The 16711-nt window shown below is 43.2% G+C and overlaps 1 protein-coding gene across 3 annotated transcripts in view; it reads right to left on the bottom strand.

Annotated features, from left to right (window-relative positions):
* The window catches only part of Rhobtb3 (Rho related BTB domain containing 3), a 55014-nt gene extending 46924 nt beyond the window's left edge, over positions 1 to 8090 (bottom strand). Inside the window, exons 1-3 of one of the 3 annotated variants that reach the window (XM_085676923.2) lie at positions 7567 to 8090; positions 7243 to 7468; positions 2709 to 2895 (exon numbers count right to left, since the gene is read on the bottom strand). In XM_085676923.2, coding sequence (XP_085533049.1) covers positions 2709 to 2895; positions 7243 to 7468; positions 7567 to 7568 — 415 coding nt within the window. In that variant the 5' untranslated portion in view covers positions 7569 to 8090. The remainder of the gene's footprint in view (positions 1 to 2708; positions 2896 to 7242; positions 7469 to 7566) is intronic. The other 2 variants (XM_085676924.2, XM_048424562.3) reach the window with 2 other exon arrangements.
* Between the last annotated feature and the right edge of the window lie 8621 nt (positions 8091 to 16711).

The following is a 16711-nucleotide window of genomic DNA, read 5'->3' on the forward strand; positions in this document are numbered from 1 at the left end:
AGCTGTTCCCCATGCTGTTCCCCATGCTGGATTACCTGGTCCCACCCCGGCCTAGGGCAGGAGCTCGGTGCTGCCTCAACTTGATGTGCCAGGCTTTGCACTAGCCCACAGGAGGCCTGTCTCTTTCTGAGTGGAAGCAGAGGGGAGTAGACGGGAAAGAGAGGACACGGCTGGGAGGAGAGGAGGGAGGGAAACTGGTTGGTACGTAAAATAAATTTTAAAAATGTTATTTAAATAATTTTTTAAAAAAAGGAGTGGTAAGCTATTAAGTAGAAGCATCTTTTAAACATTTGTAGCATTTGGCAGCTTTGCCATATTTGAAATTTGTTGTATTCTTTGTGCATTTATAAATAAACATTTGTTTTTTCTGTTTGTATGTGCCTGAATGTGTGGATGTAAAATTGTATAAATCTGTGCACTTCCAAATATCAACTTACCCTTTCAGAAAACCAAAAATGCCACCATGAAAAATTAAATGAGGGCCTCGAGAAACGGCTTGGCAGCTAAGAGCACTTGCTGTTCCTGCAGATGGCTCAGGTGCAGCTCCCAACACCCACACAAGGCAGCTCACAACCATCAGTAACTCCAATGTGAGGGGATCGAATGCCCTCTTCTGGCCTCGGAGAGAACTGCATGGGAACGGTAGACAAACCCAGGCAGGCACACATACACACATAAATAAAGAAAAAAAAAATCACCAAAACTTTTTAAAAAGGGATTAAACGACAAATAATTGATACCAAATAGGGATGAAAACAATGCAATGAGTTTGAGATTTACTTAGCATGAAATCAAACAAGGTACTTAGCTTACTGGATGTGGTTGGCGTGAGAGAAAAAGGAATCTAACAGTAGTCAGGGGATCACATCAATGGGGGTGCAGGCCAGGGAACAGGCTACAACCCAAGAAGCAGAGTAAAGACTCCATGTACATGTAAGTGTGTACAAAGACAGCCAGGGACACACCGTGAGTTCATGATCTATGCAGAGAGCAAGAAGAGAACTGAAGGGCTGACTTACCAACTCCTCCCTGTGTTGCTGCTGCACACAGGGAGGTGGGGAGGGGACCAGAGAAGAGGGCAGAGGGCAGGAGAGCCAGGAAACAGTGGCTGGAGTGCAGGGAAATGTTTGGATGATTGCAGAGAGAACTGTTACTAAATGAAACAAATTTGACACTGCAGGGTTCCCTCGGGAGAGAGAAAGCCCGGGAGGCTGGCTGGAGGACTGAAGCCCAAGGCAACCAAGAACTAAGGATAACTCTTTCAAGAATCATGAACAGGAAAAAAAAGTTAGGGAAGTCCTAAGAAAGTGAGGTCAAGGGTGGGTCAAGCTTGTTTTCTCTGTAAGTACTAGTGTGAAGGAAACATAAACCTGCCCTCTGCTTCAGCAGTCCACTCCAAGGAAAAACCCAAGTATCGAAAGGACAGTGGAGACATAGCTGATGGCATATTCATGCAACGGCATAACATACAGCGACTAAGGAGGAGGCAATGTATACACACTCTGACTCTGCAACTCTGGGCCGAGTTCAAGAACAGGTGCGACTATGTCAGAAGTCAGAAGAGCTCTCTACATGGAGGGTGTAATCACCTGGTGTAGCTGCCTCAGGAAGCCTTCTGCGCACTGCAAACATTCTAAACCCTTCTCCATGACATACGCATTAAGTAAGTAAGACATATTAAGCTGTACTCTCAGGTTAGCCAATCATCATGTTCCCTACGTGCTGGCTAGTTTGCTGTCAACTTGATACCAGCTAGAGATATTTTGGAAGAGGAAACCACAAATGAGAAAATGCCCTACCAGATTGGCCTGTGAGTAAGCCTTCATCACATCTCCTTGGATGAAGATTGATGTGGAAAGGCACAGTTGTTCCTTGTGGGTGGTGCTACCCCTGGGCTGGTGGTCTTGGTTCTTCTAAAAGAAAGCAAGCTGAGCAAGTCATGAAGAGTAAGCCAGTAAGCAGCTCTCCTTCCTGGCCTCCACTTCAGTTCCCGCCTCCAGGTCCCTGCCCTGCTTGAGTTACTGCAGGGAGTTCCCTCAGTAATGGCCTTTTAACTAGAAGCGTTAACCGTCCCCATGTTGCTTTTGGTCATGTTGTTTTATCACAGCAATGGAAACATAAGACAATTTTCTATGCCTTAATAATAATAATAAGTTCTTTAAAAAAGAATTAAAACTTAAAGACAGCCTTACTAAGGAAATAACACTGAGCAAACTTACAAACTACTACGAAATCAAAACAAGTCCCGAGTTGGCCCTGATATCTGATGATCACAACAGCAAAGGTGGGGGCAGCAGGAACCCAGGAACCTGCTAAGCATGTGGTAATAAGTAATCCCTTCCTGGGGCAGCGCTGTCAAGTGTTTCTACCTCAGTCTGCCTAACAACCCTGCTCACATGCCACATCTTTTCACGGATAATCTATCCTTGCCCATCAAATGGACCTTAAGAGAGATTAATATGGCTCAAAGTGTCAAAAGAACACAATTACTGATGTACAGTAGAGGAGCAACTTAAAGGAAGATTTACACCCAAAGCACACTGAGTATATTTGTGAGCCTCTCCTCTGACATCTGATTACTGTATAGAACAACAAGGTGACAACTGTTCATTTTGACTTTCAAAATAAAGCTGTATTAATCATTAATAAACTTAGTTTTGTAAACATGGTACCTGCATGCTCATTATAAAAAGAAATCACGCACTTACCATGTTGCCTGGTCCCAACAGCTGCAATGATCACTGGAACTGAGTTTGATGCTCTTTTAATCACTGGAATATAATTATCCTTTACTTCGTGGAATGAAAACTTGTCATTTACATTGTATTTTATCACAACGATGTCAGCACCTCCAATTAGGTTTCGGGAGGTGTACCAATCACTGTCAAAAATGTCCTAAACAAAAATGCAAACATTACCTTTTAGTTTGTTTATCTTCAAATCAATTCCCAAACTAATTACCAGATTAGTTATAAGATATTGTCTAAATGTTTCCTGTATGTTAGTCTTGAGAAGGCATGCTTGGTTCCCAGTTGGTGGAACTGTTCAGGAAGGATTGGGAGGTGTGGCCCTACTGAAAGAGATAACTGGGGGGAGAGGGAGGCAGGCTTTGAGGTTTCAAGAACCTAGGCCATTCTCAGTTAGCCTTCTCACTGCCTTGTACTTGTGAATCAGATGTAAGCTCTTAGCTACTGACCCAGACACATATCTGCCTTCCTCTGCCACATTCTCCACCTGGTGATCATAGACTCACCCTCTGGACCTGTGAGCCCCAATAAATGCTTTCTTTTATAAATTACCTTGGTTATGGTAATAGGAAAATAATAGCAGGAAAATAACTAAGACAAAAGGGTAACCACATAAAATTTACTATGTCTGAAGCCTGATAATTTATTTAAAACACTTTTTCTTCATTATCCTAAACAACTATACACTAGTAAGGCCCCATAGCTACAGCATTTGTCTGATGAAATGAGCAACCTCTGTCCACTCTCTACACCTAAAAAAGCACTCTACTTTGAAATTATGCTGATTTTAGTCACTTGCAATTCCAAAGCTATAACATTGTGCAGTCAAGGTCAGAAGCTTTTCTGTGACCCAGATAGACACTGCAGGGCTTCTGTGTGTTCTCACACTGTGAATCCTGTATTCCTTTTATCTTATACAGATTTGAAGAAATTAATATATAATCTTTAACGTTCTATTTGTATAGTGCCCATTTGAGCATGGAGAAAATATGACTATAAGACACATTGTACATTACAAGCTGTTAATTGTAAAGGACTGTGTTTGCATTTTATGTATTGAGCTCATATACTAAAGATTCAGGATAAAACTGTTCAGAAATTTTTACAATAAGACTATAGTTAATATTCATATTTAGAACTCGAATCACATGTACTTTATTATGGAACTTAGTTCTGTGATAATGACTGCAAAGTCTTGTGAAAATAGCATGTAATGAGAATGCCATTTGAATTTCACTGCCAAACACGCACAGAAGTTTTCTTCTTAAATTCTAGTTAATGATTAATCTTTTCTTTCATGTGGCCTTTTTCTAAGGCATAATCAAGTTAGGAAACTGTTGGGCTACAGAATCTTACACTTTGGTATGTGAGTCCAAGAGAATATTAAAAGGTTCAAATCAGCAGGCAAGCAAGATCCATGTGGCAGAGCTTTTAGGCCATGACAGACATGCCCTCGTGGAGAGACGAGCTCTTGTCCCATCTCTCAGCTCATTCAGAATGAGAGCTGCACTGCAGAACTTTAAAATAGTGATGTATTATCCAAACCAGAATGGGTACAGCATTTGAAAGGAGTTCAAAACAACAGAAACAGAAAGGAAAGCTGAACTGTCAGTGCCAAGGGCAAAGGACTGAGGTTATGCTACAGTGTTAGGGTGCAAGGTGAAGGGTCGGGGAGCCCAAATCACAAACGCCCATTGGTCCCAACTGTATCTATAAACACTCTGGTTCACAATAAGCACAGGCAGCACGGCGTGGAAGCTGAAGGATCACAGAACAATAAAAGAGTCCGGCACATGGGATTCAAAACCAGTCCAGAGAACAAGTTAGAAATCATTTTTTCACATTCCAAATAGTTCAGAATTCCAGAGTTACTGGAGAGGCAAAACATGGAGGGAGGGGGATTTGGGTATTATTAATTTACTCTGTGGTATTGAGGATAAAACAACTATAAACACTTCTATTTGTAATGCAATCCACAGCTGCAAGCCCTGTACAAGAAAATAAGAATACATCATCTCACAGTTTATTTTCTATTCATTTGTTCATTTGTGCTTTTTTGAGACAGGATCCCAGGGTGTCCCAAACTCACAACCCTCTCTCCTCTTCCCAATTGCTGGGATTAAAGGCATGAGCCAGGATGCCCAGCTAACCCTGCTTTGGAACATACTTCTAACAGACAGAAAAATAAAAATCTAGAAATATGAAATTAAATAGTAATATGACTGCAAAAGAGAAAGGTAGGCAAAACTGAGCTATGAACTTCATCTAATGAATTTGAATTATGTTTACTTAAAAAACTTCAAGTACACAGAGACAGCAAAGAGTCAGAGTAGGGGTAGCTACAGAAAGCAACCCTGGGAGGGAAACCCTTCCGGCTGCCTTCCAGCTCCACGGCAGCGGACACATTTCTTTTTAAGCTGCCACAGCTCTACCGGTTTCCAGAAATCCAGAGGAAATCCATTTGTCCCACCCCTTGTAAGTCAGTTCCAGGACTCCACTGGGACGTTATGCAACAGCAAACTTGGAGCTACACTGGAGAATCAAATTCATCTTTAAAAAAAAAACAAAAACAAAAACCCTACAAGGAAACAAGAACTTCATCCTATTTGACTAGCTGTGTGCACTGAAAGTCCTGAATTGATATAAACCTTGACTGACGTGAGCACCTCTCCCATGTTTAATATAAGTGACATATAACTACACTAAAGCTATAATGTGCACTTTATTACAGCAGCCAGCACTCTTGAGACTTTACCCTTCAGCATGGCACCAGGAGACAGGAAAACAAGTCTGAGAGAAGGTGCAAATGTACACACACACACTATACATATACATATACATTATATATATGCAAAGTAGGGTTCTGAAATCAGTTCCTTTTGTTGTTTGATATCTGATTCAGCACATATGTCAATGCCAGCTGACTGGTATAACCAATGTTCATGCTCCTGGCAGAATTTACTTATTATGTTCAAGAGGAAAAAGCAGCAGCTCAGAAAAACTCTACATATGTAACTCCCTACATCTGAAGACTCATCCTAGCATGGGAAATGGTACCTGGTGACAAACTTGGTATCACAGACTGTGAGCACACAAAACGAGAATCCCCTTAACACGCTATAACAGTCAGCAAGACTGCAAAGCTTATTTAATCCATTCTGGAGATTTTTGTCTTATCTATTTTATTTTTATAAAATGGGTGCTTCTTTGCTAAGTGAACAAACACAGGAAGTAAAGGGTTAACTTGAAACTAGGAGAAATAATTCCAATATCCCAAGTCATCTTATTTTATTTTCTCTGCATTTATTTCATCAATCCACTAAATATTCATTCAACAGTATGCTGAACAAGTAATACTTTCAGGCTAAAGCTCTTGCATAATAAAAGGCCCAAAGTAAACGGGCTTGCACAAACGTCAGCCCATAAGTCCTCGCTAGTGGCTCCTTCTGATACCATCATCGCTGTCATACCTGAAGGCTAAGTCCATTCTTTTAATTGAAAAGTCTACTTAAAATTTATTTTAGCACATTAATATCCATCTCCAGTCAAAGAGTGTCTTCTTTCTACAATAGGAAAACATGCTCAAGAAAATTTCCTCAGTACATTCTACATATTTCTGTTCCAAAGTATTCTACTTCCCCTTAGCTCTGATTCTTAAAAAAAAAAAAAAAACTGCCCATTTAATGTAAGACTCTCACATAATTTATGCCCTCATAAGATCCAAAAGTTTCATATGTATTATCTTTAACTGAAACACATACAACTACAATATTAGCAAGGAATTACAGGTTTTAAAATAAGCCAAAACATTTGAAATATAGTGTCACTGTGTTGTGAAGATATCTGCAAGTCAAGGAGCTGACTCCTTTGTCCTTTCGTCAAACAGATTTCTTTCATTCAACTATCATAAACATGAAGAATTTTTAAAGTGCTAAGTAACATTAATGGTATTTCTAATTTATTAATCACTAAAAACAATGGCTAATGCATGGGTATTTGCATCATTAAAAATTAACACCCCCCCCCCCCAGGTTAGAAGTCTACAAATGAGCCATTTAAAATTAGTTCTCACACTCCGTCCTTTCTCCCTTTTTCCATATTATTTCTGACCTGTCCCGGAAAAGAGTATTTTTGCCAATGTTGGGCGGTAAAGGACGGTATTTATAGCACACATGTCCCTATCCTCCACAGGGTGGAACTTCGTGACCCCGTCCCTTGGGTCAACTCTCAGCTGTCTACGTGCAGCACAGTAACTGCTCTACATTCCCCTGGGACTTTCTACCTTGCAGACGTGTTTTGTGACAGGGCTGCTCCACTACCTCCAAACTGAAACAAAGGACGAGATTTGCCAAAACTGTTAACTAAAATAAAATAAAATAAAATAAAATAAAACATAACCTCTCGCTAGGCAGTCAGGAAAATAGGAGACGAGGGGAGGAAGGATCCAAACGACAGGCTCCTTTGGCCTGGGCACCGCGCAGCCGCTGCCCCTTACCCAGACGGGACAGTCGTGCACCACCAGCTTGACGTTCCCGAATGCACTGGCCTGGTACTCGGTGAACACCGGGCGCGCCACCGTGCTGGCCGCGTTCAGCAACAAGCTGCTCTCGTCCCCCGAAACCAGCGGGCTTCTCCCCAGGTAGGTGCGGATGAGCCCCGACGGCCGGTTATCCTGGTGGAACGTGTCGCCCTCGTTCCCCAGCGCCACGATGTGGATGGACCTGCGGGGCCGAGAGGGGCGCGGTGAGCGGGTGGGCGCAGCCAGGGCGCGTGGCACGTCCGGGAACCGGACGGTGGCAGCACGGCGACGCGTACGTACATGATCGCGGCTGGCAGGGCGGCCTGGCGGGGGCCGAAGCGACACTCTCACCGCAGGCAGCTCATCCCCGGCCGCGGCCGTCGCGCGCCTGCACCGCGGTGCTGCCGACGCAGAGCAGAGCCGGCCCGGTGCGGGCGGCCAGCGGGGACGCGGGCAGCGCTGCGGATCCCCGGTCGCCGCCCCTGGTCGCCGCGCCTCCGCCCCGGCTCCGCCTCCGCCCCGCGGTGACCGGGCCCAGCACGTGTCACCCCCGCCGGGAGTCCGCCGCGCAGGGGAACGAGCGGCCCGCCGAGCCCTCCCCCACCTCAGTGCCCGGGCGGCGGCCGCGGGACACAAAGGAGCGGTGGTCGCGGGGAAGACGCCGGAGCCAGGGAGCTGCTCGCCGCCAATCCGCCTGCAGCAAGTTTGCTCAACTCGGAAGACTGAAACCCGAGCCGGGTGCGGGGGAGGGGCGGCCTGGCCCCGCCGGGGACCAGAGGAGAGCCGGGCTAGGGGCAGCCCCCTGCCGATCCCGCGGTCCTGTGTCCACGCTGGCCCTCACCGAAAGTGTGTTATCGTTTTGTCAGTGGTCAACATGCTCTACAGCGGTTTTGTAAAATCCTATTTGTGAAGAAAAAAAATAAATAAAGGCAACATTCATGAAGCTGCAGAAAGAGTTCTTTGTTCAGGCACCAATTAATTTGCGGATGTCGCTTTGGAAAGGTCATCTACTATTGCAAGCTATATTTGGCATGCTTTAACCAAAACTGCGGAATTTGAAGTGTCAGGATTTTTGATGTGATTTTTTTTTTCATAAAAGAAAATTCTAGCAATCTATTTGGATTCTTCTTTTAGCACACATTCCAGTTACATTATCTAATAATAGCTCACTAAAAAATAAGGCTCATGTTAATGTAAAGATACTTTAGATTCTTTCATGATGACACGCAGAAATAAAGCTTGTGGATGCCCCTTTTAAGGGCCAAAGACTACCTCCAATAGAAAACACCCTGAGAGACTGCTAAAGCTAGGACAGGCCAGGGCTTATCCTGGGGCTCCTCCATAAAACTCTCCCAAACACCTCACACACAGTTAAAAGGGTTCTTGCTTGTCTTTTTAGTTATTTGCTCTGCTTTGAAATTGGGCTTCCCCCCCCCCCCCCCCCGTTTCTCAATGGGCCTGTTTTGAGAGACAGGAGGTATTTGAAGGGGTCCTGGGAAGACTGAGGTAAGTTAGTGGCATCCGGAGTGTCAACAGCTTTTTATTAGGAACCAGTATCGCACGGCTGAACCACTGGGCTGACTGGACAGGAGATGTTCTCTATGTAGTTTGTTTGCGCACTCCTTTTTCTTCCCTGAGATGGCTCTGCCTGTGTTGCCCAGGCTAGTTTCTAACTTTAGCCTTCCCACTCTATGTCATATGTCTCTATGCTCAGAAGGTCACCAACCTGGTCTACATAGGGACTCCAGAACAGCCAGAGTTACATAGTGAAACTCTGTGTCAAATAAATAAATAAGTTCCCTTTGTACCCAAGTACAATTTCTTTTAGTCTCTGAAAATAACCATCCTGAAAGACTCCAATGTGCTGAGCACATTTCCTCCTGAATGGACAGAAAATGTAATTTCTCACCATTCCCCTCCAATGACCCACCAGCCAAACACAGACACTAGAGTAGATAAATAGATAAAGTATGATGCATAAATATGATGAACTTTTAAAAACTGTTTTCTCATTATATTGTCCAGGCTGATTTAGAACTCTAGGGCTTATTAAGCAGTCTTCCTATATCAAATTTCCAGAATAGCTTAGACCATAGATGTTTAATGAATTATGAATTGGCTTTTGTAAATGAAAGTAAACTTGCCATGTCTTCTACCATGGGTAACCCTTAAGGACATCGTGTTAAACTAAATAAGCCAGTATGAAAGGATGAGTATTATATCATTCCACTTATGAGTTACCTAAAGGTGCTATGAAATAATTCTTCTGTACACTGTGAAGATGTGTTGCTCTCATGTTTAATAAAAGCTGATTGGCTGATGGCTAGGCAGGATTTTCGGGACAGAGAGAAGGTTGGGAAGAAGGGCAGTCAGAGAAGACAGGATGAGATGCAGAGCAAGCAGAATGGGAAGCACACACATGAGGTAAACAAGCCTGGGGCAGCACATAGGTTAATAGACATGGGTCGATTTAAGTTACAATAGCTAACTAAAAGCAAGCCGAAGCTATCAGCTGAAACTTTGTAATTAGTATTATGTCTCTGTGTGGTTATTTGGGAGAAGTTTCCAGGACACAAAGAAATTGCCGCTATAGAAAGTAGCCAGGGGCTTAGGGATAGGAAGTAGGACAGAGTGTCAGGAGCTAGGGAAAGGAAGGAGTGTGGTTCATGGGTACAGAGTTACAGTTTGGGAAGATGGAAAAGCCATAGAAATCAGTCATACAACAAAGTGCTCGTAGCTGATGTGACTTTTACCAACCACTAAAACATGATTAAGATAGTAAATTTTCTGTTGTTACTTAAACAACAATACAAAATGCGTAAGAACACACAAAAAAGATACCAGATAGAATTGGAAAGTGAAAGGAGGGGAGAAAGCGTTCCTTTTCTCCTCCCATTTTGAGTGTTTTAACCAGGCCAGGTAGACACGGGAGAGTTTCTTAAGATGGTAAGAAACACAGGACTTACTCCATGCTCTGGGGGAAGCTAGGTCTGTCAACATCTCCTAGATTCTCAATATATTTACTCTCCACATAATATACTCAATCTTTTTGGAAATGTGTTGGGTCCTTGATAATTCTGACGTAAGCTCATGTGCTCAATAGTTAATAGTGGTACATTCGAAGGATTAGAACTTGAATGAATGCCTAGTTCTGTACTACGGATCGTTAGGGAGATGTCCACAACGGAGTAAACAACATCTTAAAAGACAGGGAAGCTTGGGTAGATTTGGAGGAGGGGTTGAAAGGGAAGGAATTTAGGAAGAACTGGATGGCTCATGCAGATCACAGGGAGAGGCATGGAAACACGCAAGGTGGTATTCTGAGAGCAGGGGTGGAGTGAATGCTGCTTCAGGCTCCTATATCAAGGCCAGCAGAAAACAGCCGGGAAGTCAGATGCGGTAAAACTCTGACTACAGGCTAGGCATCCCAGTGAAGGCCCTCTCCTAGACAGTGTCCTGGTTGGAGTGAAGACATTCTAAAGAAGTACTCGTACCCTTCCCTTTGGCAAAGAATTTCTCCCAGGAATCTTTCTGGGAGAAGGAAAGGCTAAAGTGCTGACCAGACGAGGAACTTGTCACCAGAAAGAAATTACACAAGTCCAGACTACTTGTGAGTCAAGCTTTTGCTAGAGACTGGAAGTGAGACAATGCTGACAGGGGAGGAGCCCACTCTGTGATCTGTGTTAGAGCTGCCAAGGCCGAGGCTTTGTTCCTAACCGCTGCGGTCACACCCTTCTCTCCATGGGACTTGACTGCTAAATGCTCACCAAACCCATTTCACTTCCAAAATAAATAATTTAATTTTCTAAATTTCTTGGATATATGCTCAGCCATGTGATTCACCCTCACCAATGGCATATAATCCTGATGAGCAATTAAGAAAAGGTTTGCTTGCTGGGCAGTAGTGGCTTATACCTTTATTCCCAGAACTCAGGAGGCAGAAACAGGTGGATCTCTATGAGTTTGAGGCCAGCCTGGTCTAAAGAGCTAGTTCTAGAACAACCAAGGCTACACAAAGAAACCCTATCTTGAAAAACAAAAAGAAAAGAAAAACAAGGTATGCCCCTGTAAAGGGGTGTGGGAGTGTACCTCCACTAGACACCATAAACTATCAAATAAAGGCCCAGTGTCAAGTGTGGGTTACCCAGTTTTGAGTTGTGGTCAATAGGTTCCTATAGATCTCCCCAGTCCTTATAGGCTATGGCCATTACTCTAAGTTACCCTCCCAAACTTGATGGTAAGATCCTATTTCTAAAGACACCACACGTGTGAGTCATAGATATGGAGAAGCTAAGCTAGTACTGCCTCAGAAGTTTCGTTCCCATGGGGTAGCTTTCAGGACACTGGAAGGTTCTATGCACACACTGGGAGAGAAAAATCACCAACAGCCTTATACAGCTGTGGACCCGGGGAGCTACAGTAATGGCTGACTTGGCAAAACACATCCACTGATAAAATAGTGACATGGGTGTTTTAAGAGTAATCAGCCACTTTCTGGTAGGTTGAAACCCTCTGTACAAGATGCTGCCAATGCCTGGAACCAGTAACAAGGCCAAAGCTGGCGGCTGGCTAGGTCAGAGGCCCTAGAGGAGAGCAGAGTACTGTTTATTCTGCTAAACAGATGTAGTGACAAACTGCCCCTTAGTTCTTCTCTTTATACCCATAGATCAGTATATCTCAACCCTCATCAGAGGAGCTTATTTTGACGGTAGATAACAACACAGAGATTCACAAAAGAGCAGCACTGAGAGACTAAGATACTGTAGAATGCTCAGCTCTAAATGGGACATCTATGTCACACTCCTTCACTCAAAATTCAGAGGTCATCGTAGAAGTGGAGTGAGAAAGTTGGTAAGAGAGAGGGAGTAGATGACAGTACAAGACGTTAGAGGTGGCACACAGTCATCGCACACGTGACCTCGGCAGAGCTGGGACTGTGTGCACACCACCAAGCTAGTGACAAACTCCATGTGGATGGGAGAAGGGGTTCATGAAGTACCACTCCCGTCTGCAGAGCCCTGAGAGGCAGCCGGAGTTCCAGCAGATGGTCCCGCTCCTGTGCAGTCAACAGGAAGAGAACTCAGCAAGTATGAGGAAAAGAGAGAGAGAACATGAAGGTGCAAGGAGAGAGGTTTGCAAGGAGAGGGAAGGGGGTAGATTTGATCTAAACATGTATGCATGTCTGAATATTAAATTAAATAGCCTAAATACAAAACAACGAAAACTGACTTTAAAAATACACACACACAAAAGAAAAGGCATATTTTCTCCACTTCCTTTGTTCTTCCATCTGCCAATCTGCTGAGGCTAGTTCAGCCTTGAAGCCACGCGTTTAAAGATCTTGGCACCAGTGTGGCCCTTGCGGCAGAGCCTCCTCACAGCGCACATTGTACTGTGCTATGAGTGAGAAACAGATCTTTCTTGAGCTTAGTGGGACATTTTGAGGTCAATTGCTACAGTAGCTACTGATACTTGTCTAGACTAATAGAATGTCACAGATGGTCCATTTCCTGACATCTTACAGATACTTTCTGTACTTATATTAAGATCAATCTTTGGTTGCTATTTCTTTTTTATTTAAAATTTTTATTTAGTGTATGTTTTGTAGTTTTTATTAGCACCTTTTAAAAATACAACGTTTACAGAATGAACTGAAACAAGTTGTAACACATTACATTATCATGTATCCCCAACTTTAAGGCCACTGGGACCACACAGGAAGGGCTTCCATCCCAAACAACATTGTCTCCTTTTAAAATGGCTGAGATGTCCTCATTCTGCATCTGCTTTCTTAGGTGTCTTCATTTGTGAACGAGATGTAACATACTACATATGAGACAGCTCATGGATCTGTTACCAGCCCCAGGTTAAAAATATTACTGTAAGCTTGGGGAGTTTCTTGAAAGCAAGCTGGTACCCACGGGAAGCAAGTGTTCTGTGTTATGAAGAGCTAGGCTGGCCATAAAATTTTCCAGTGTGTTTTGGGGAGCTAGATTTCTGCAGGGGGCAGGGGGGTTGAGGAGGCAGGGGGCTGGGGCTCCATCTTACGGAAATGCGCCAGAACAACCTCACTGCTGTCTCTCCCTTAAATAGGGCCGCTTTCTGCTCATTCCATCAAATAGAACTCTGTTTTTTACACACACTTCTAAAGGAGAGGAGTTAAGCTTCAGTAATATTGAGTGCAGGGAAAGGTACTGGAACCTGCTTGATCCTTCGGTGGGCTGGGTGCAGGCGTGGGAGCTGTTGCAAGGCAAGGGCAGGACAGGCGGGCAAGGAGGACGCTTGCTTTGGCCTTTCAACATAGAGCATCACTTCACAGTTTCAGTATCTAGCTAAGGGGTTTTCGAATGGTCTAGTACACAAAACAAGAACAAACTCAAGCAAAACTGGCATAATTTCCCTCTGTGCCCCCCTCCCCCCCCCCACACACACGGTTTCTCTGCGTAGCTCTGGCTGCCCTGGAACACACTCTATAAACCAAGCTGGCCTTGAACTCAAAGATCCACCTGCTTCTGCCTTCCAAATGTGGACATTAAAGGTGTAGTGAGATGGCTGAGAGGCTAAGAGCACTGGCTGCTCTTCCAGAGGTACCGAGTAACCACATGGTGGCTTACAACCAGCTACAATGAGATCTGGTGCCCTCTTCTCTTCTTCTGGTGTGCAGGCATACATGCAGACAGAACACTGCTTACATAATAAATAAATAAATCTAAAAAAAAGGGTTCACCCCATCATACCCAGCTAAGGGTAACATTTCTCACATTTTGAGAGCCACACACAGTAAGGTTAAAAAACAAAACAAAACCAGTGAGATGGCTCAGAAGTCGGAAGTCTTTCCCACCAACGCTGACAGCCTGAGTTCCAGCCAGGACACACACGGGGGAGGACAGAAATGACTCCCACAAGTTTTCTCTAGCTTATGCGCCTGTTCTGCCAAGTGTGTGTGTGTGTGTGTGTGTGTGTGTGTGGTGTGTGTGTGGTGTGTCTTTGTGTGTGAGAGAGTCATAAATTTAAAAAATTACAACTAATAAGATCTGAAAAAAAAAAAACTGACCATAGCAAATGTTCTTAGAGAACACTGTTTTAAGTCTGAATTTATATCTACTTAGACAATTGCAGTCATTTACTAGTTGATTTGAGGAGGAGGCCAGCCCACACACGGATGTTAGAGGAAAGCTTGCAGAAGGCAATTCTCTCCCTCTATCATGTGAGTACTGGGAGGTCAAACTCACTTATGGGGCTCAACAAGTCTCTCTACCCACTGAGACGTCTCAATGGTTCTTCATCCACTTTTGCTGACTTTACTCTAAGACCGTTTTAAAATTTATCATGATATTCTGACTTGTACATATTTAACGAATCATTTAAAAACTAACATGCAAACATAAAGGCAGGATCCAAGACTGTTTCCAGCATGGTTAAGTATCGCACATTCAAACCAATCCTTCCCTGTAAAGTCTCTGGTAATAACTGCTAAAAAAAAAAAAAAAAAAATGCTCTTCAGAGCTTCGTTAGAAGGCAGCATACCACTGGGGAAATAGTTTTCCTCTTGCCAAGATAAAAATGTCTGAAATAATACATTGAATACAAATGGGGGAAAACAACCCTGCATTCCTTTGTCAGCAAAGACCTTGAAAATCTGCACAGAAGGTTTTGCTAAAGAGAATCACAAGTATTAGCACAGTGTGGGAAGTTGCAGGCTGAACTGAAAGCTGTTGTTTCTAGTATTTTCCACTTTGTGCTGTTTAATACGCTTTGTGGCACTGTGGTACTTACTAGATTGTGTTTCAATAATAAAATACAACTTTTTGTGTGGTCTTCAAGGAAAGCTCTAATAAAGGTGGTAGTTCTCTTCCATGTCCTTCAAAAAATTACTTTTCAATAATAAAAGCTAAGTTTCATTGTATGTTTTTGTAAGTAGAAATATTGATGGATCCATGGGAATTTTTGCCTTTTTGTTTGTTTTTTGAGATGGGATCTCACTGTATACCAGGTTGGTCCCAGATGTGACAGTCCTCCTGCCTCAGCCTCCTAAGTGCTGGAATTAGGATTATTGGTATGTGATACCATGCCTGATAAATTAGTTTTGACTTAGATAACTCATTTTTGAAATGAAGGAGAACTAAATACAAACTAAAGGAGGAAGCAAGAACATGAGATTTATTCCCAGCCCAACTCGTAGATAACTACTCTGGCAAAACTTTTTGAGCCAAAATGTGCAACATGAGAGAACATTATCAATGTGGTTATTTAATTTGTTTAGAACTCTTGGTAATTACTCTACCTCAAGATCTAGCTATACCACTCTTGATCATATACTCAAAGGATGCTCCATCCTACCACAAGGATACTTGCTACCATGCTCCTTGCAGTTCTATACATAACAGTCAGAAACTGAAAATAGCCTAGATATCACTCATCAGAAGAATGGATAAAGAAAGTGGTACATTTGCACAATGGAGTACTACTCAGCTGTTAAAGAATGACATTATAAAAGTTATAGGTAAATGGATGGAACTAAAAAAAAACAACCATTCTGAGTGAGGTAGCCCAGACTCAAAAAGATAAATGTGATACTTATTCACTTATATATGGATATTAGCCATCAAATAAATGATAACAATTCAATCTACAATCCATAGACCCAGAGAGGTTAGATATAGAGGAAGAGACTGGGGGAGGGGGGTTAAGGGATTTGGATCTCCCTGGCAGGAGACAATAGAGTAGTTTTTAATGAGTGGATGGAGGAGGGATCAAAGGGGGATGAGAAGACCTTATGAAGGGGGGAAATAGGGTTGAAGAAAGGAATACAGGAAGAGACAGCTGGAATTGAGGGGTGCTTGAGAGATTATAAGAAAACCTAGTACAGTGGAAACTTCTTAAAATACATGAAAGTGATCCTAATGAGGTCTCCTGATGTAGGATGCAGAGTTCCAAATGTTCATCTCTTGTCACCAAACATGGCTTTTAGTAGCAGAACTAGGTTGCATTCAACTGAGTTGTTGGTTAGAGGGGTCCCATGGAAACCCCCAAACAACCCAGGTTGTTGATAACACAATAGGTTGCTCTCCAAAAATTGGTGGTTGGGGGTAGCATTGCCAGGGACAATGGTCACACCAGAACTGAACATGGAGAGACTGAGCTGGTGCCTGTATGAAGTCCTCACTCCGTATTCTAGTTCATTTCACCACGAAGAAATGTAAACAATGACCCAGTTGTAAAACTTTTGACCCATGTTCTGTCTTTTCTATAAGATTAGAGCAATGGTGACACAAAGCTTGTGGGAGCAACCAAACAGTGTCTCATTTACTCCATGAGATGGAACTCATACCTGACGCTGGTTGGGTAACCAAGAACCAGAGACTAGGTAGCCCAGAGGCCTATAGTAAACAAATACTACTGGTCTAAAAATAAGTATCAATAAAATGACTCCAATGATATTCTA

This window comes from Myodes glareolus, chromosome 15 (genome assembly GCF_982192425.1).
Source record: "Myodes glareolus chromosome 15, mMyoGla1.1, whole genome shotgun sequence".
NCBI lineage: Eukaryota > Metazoa > Chordata > Mammalia > Rodentia > Cricetidae > Myodes > Myodes glareolus.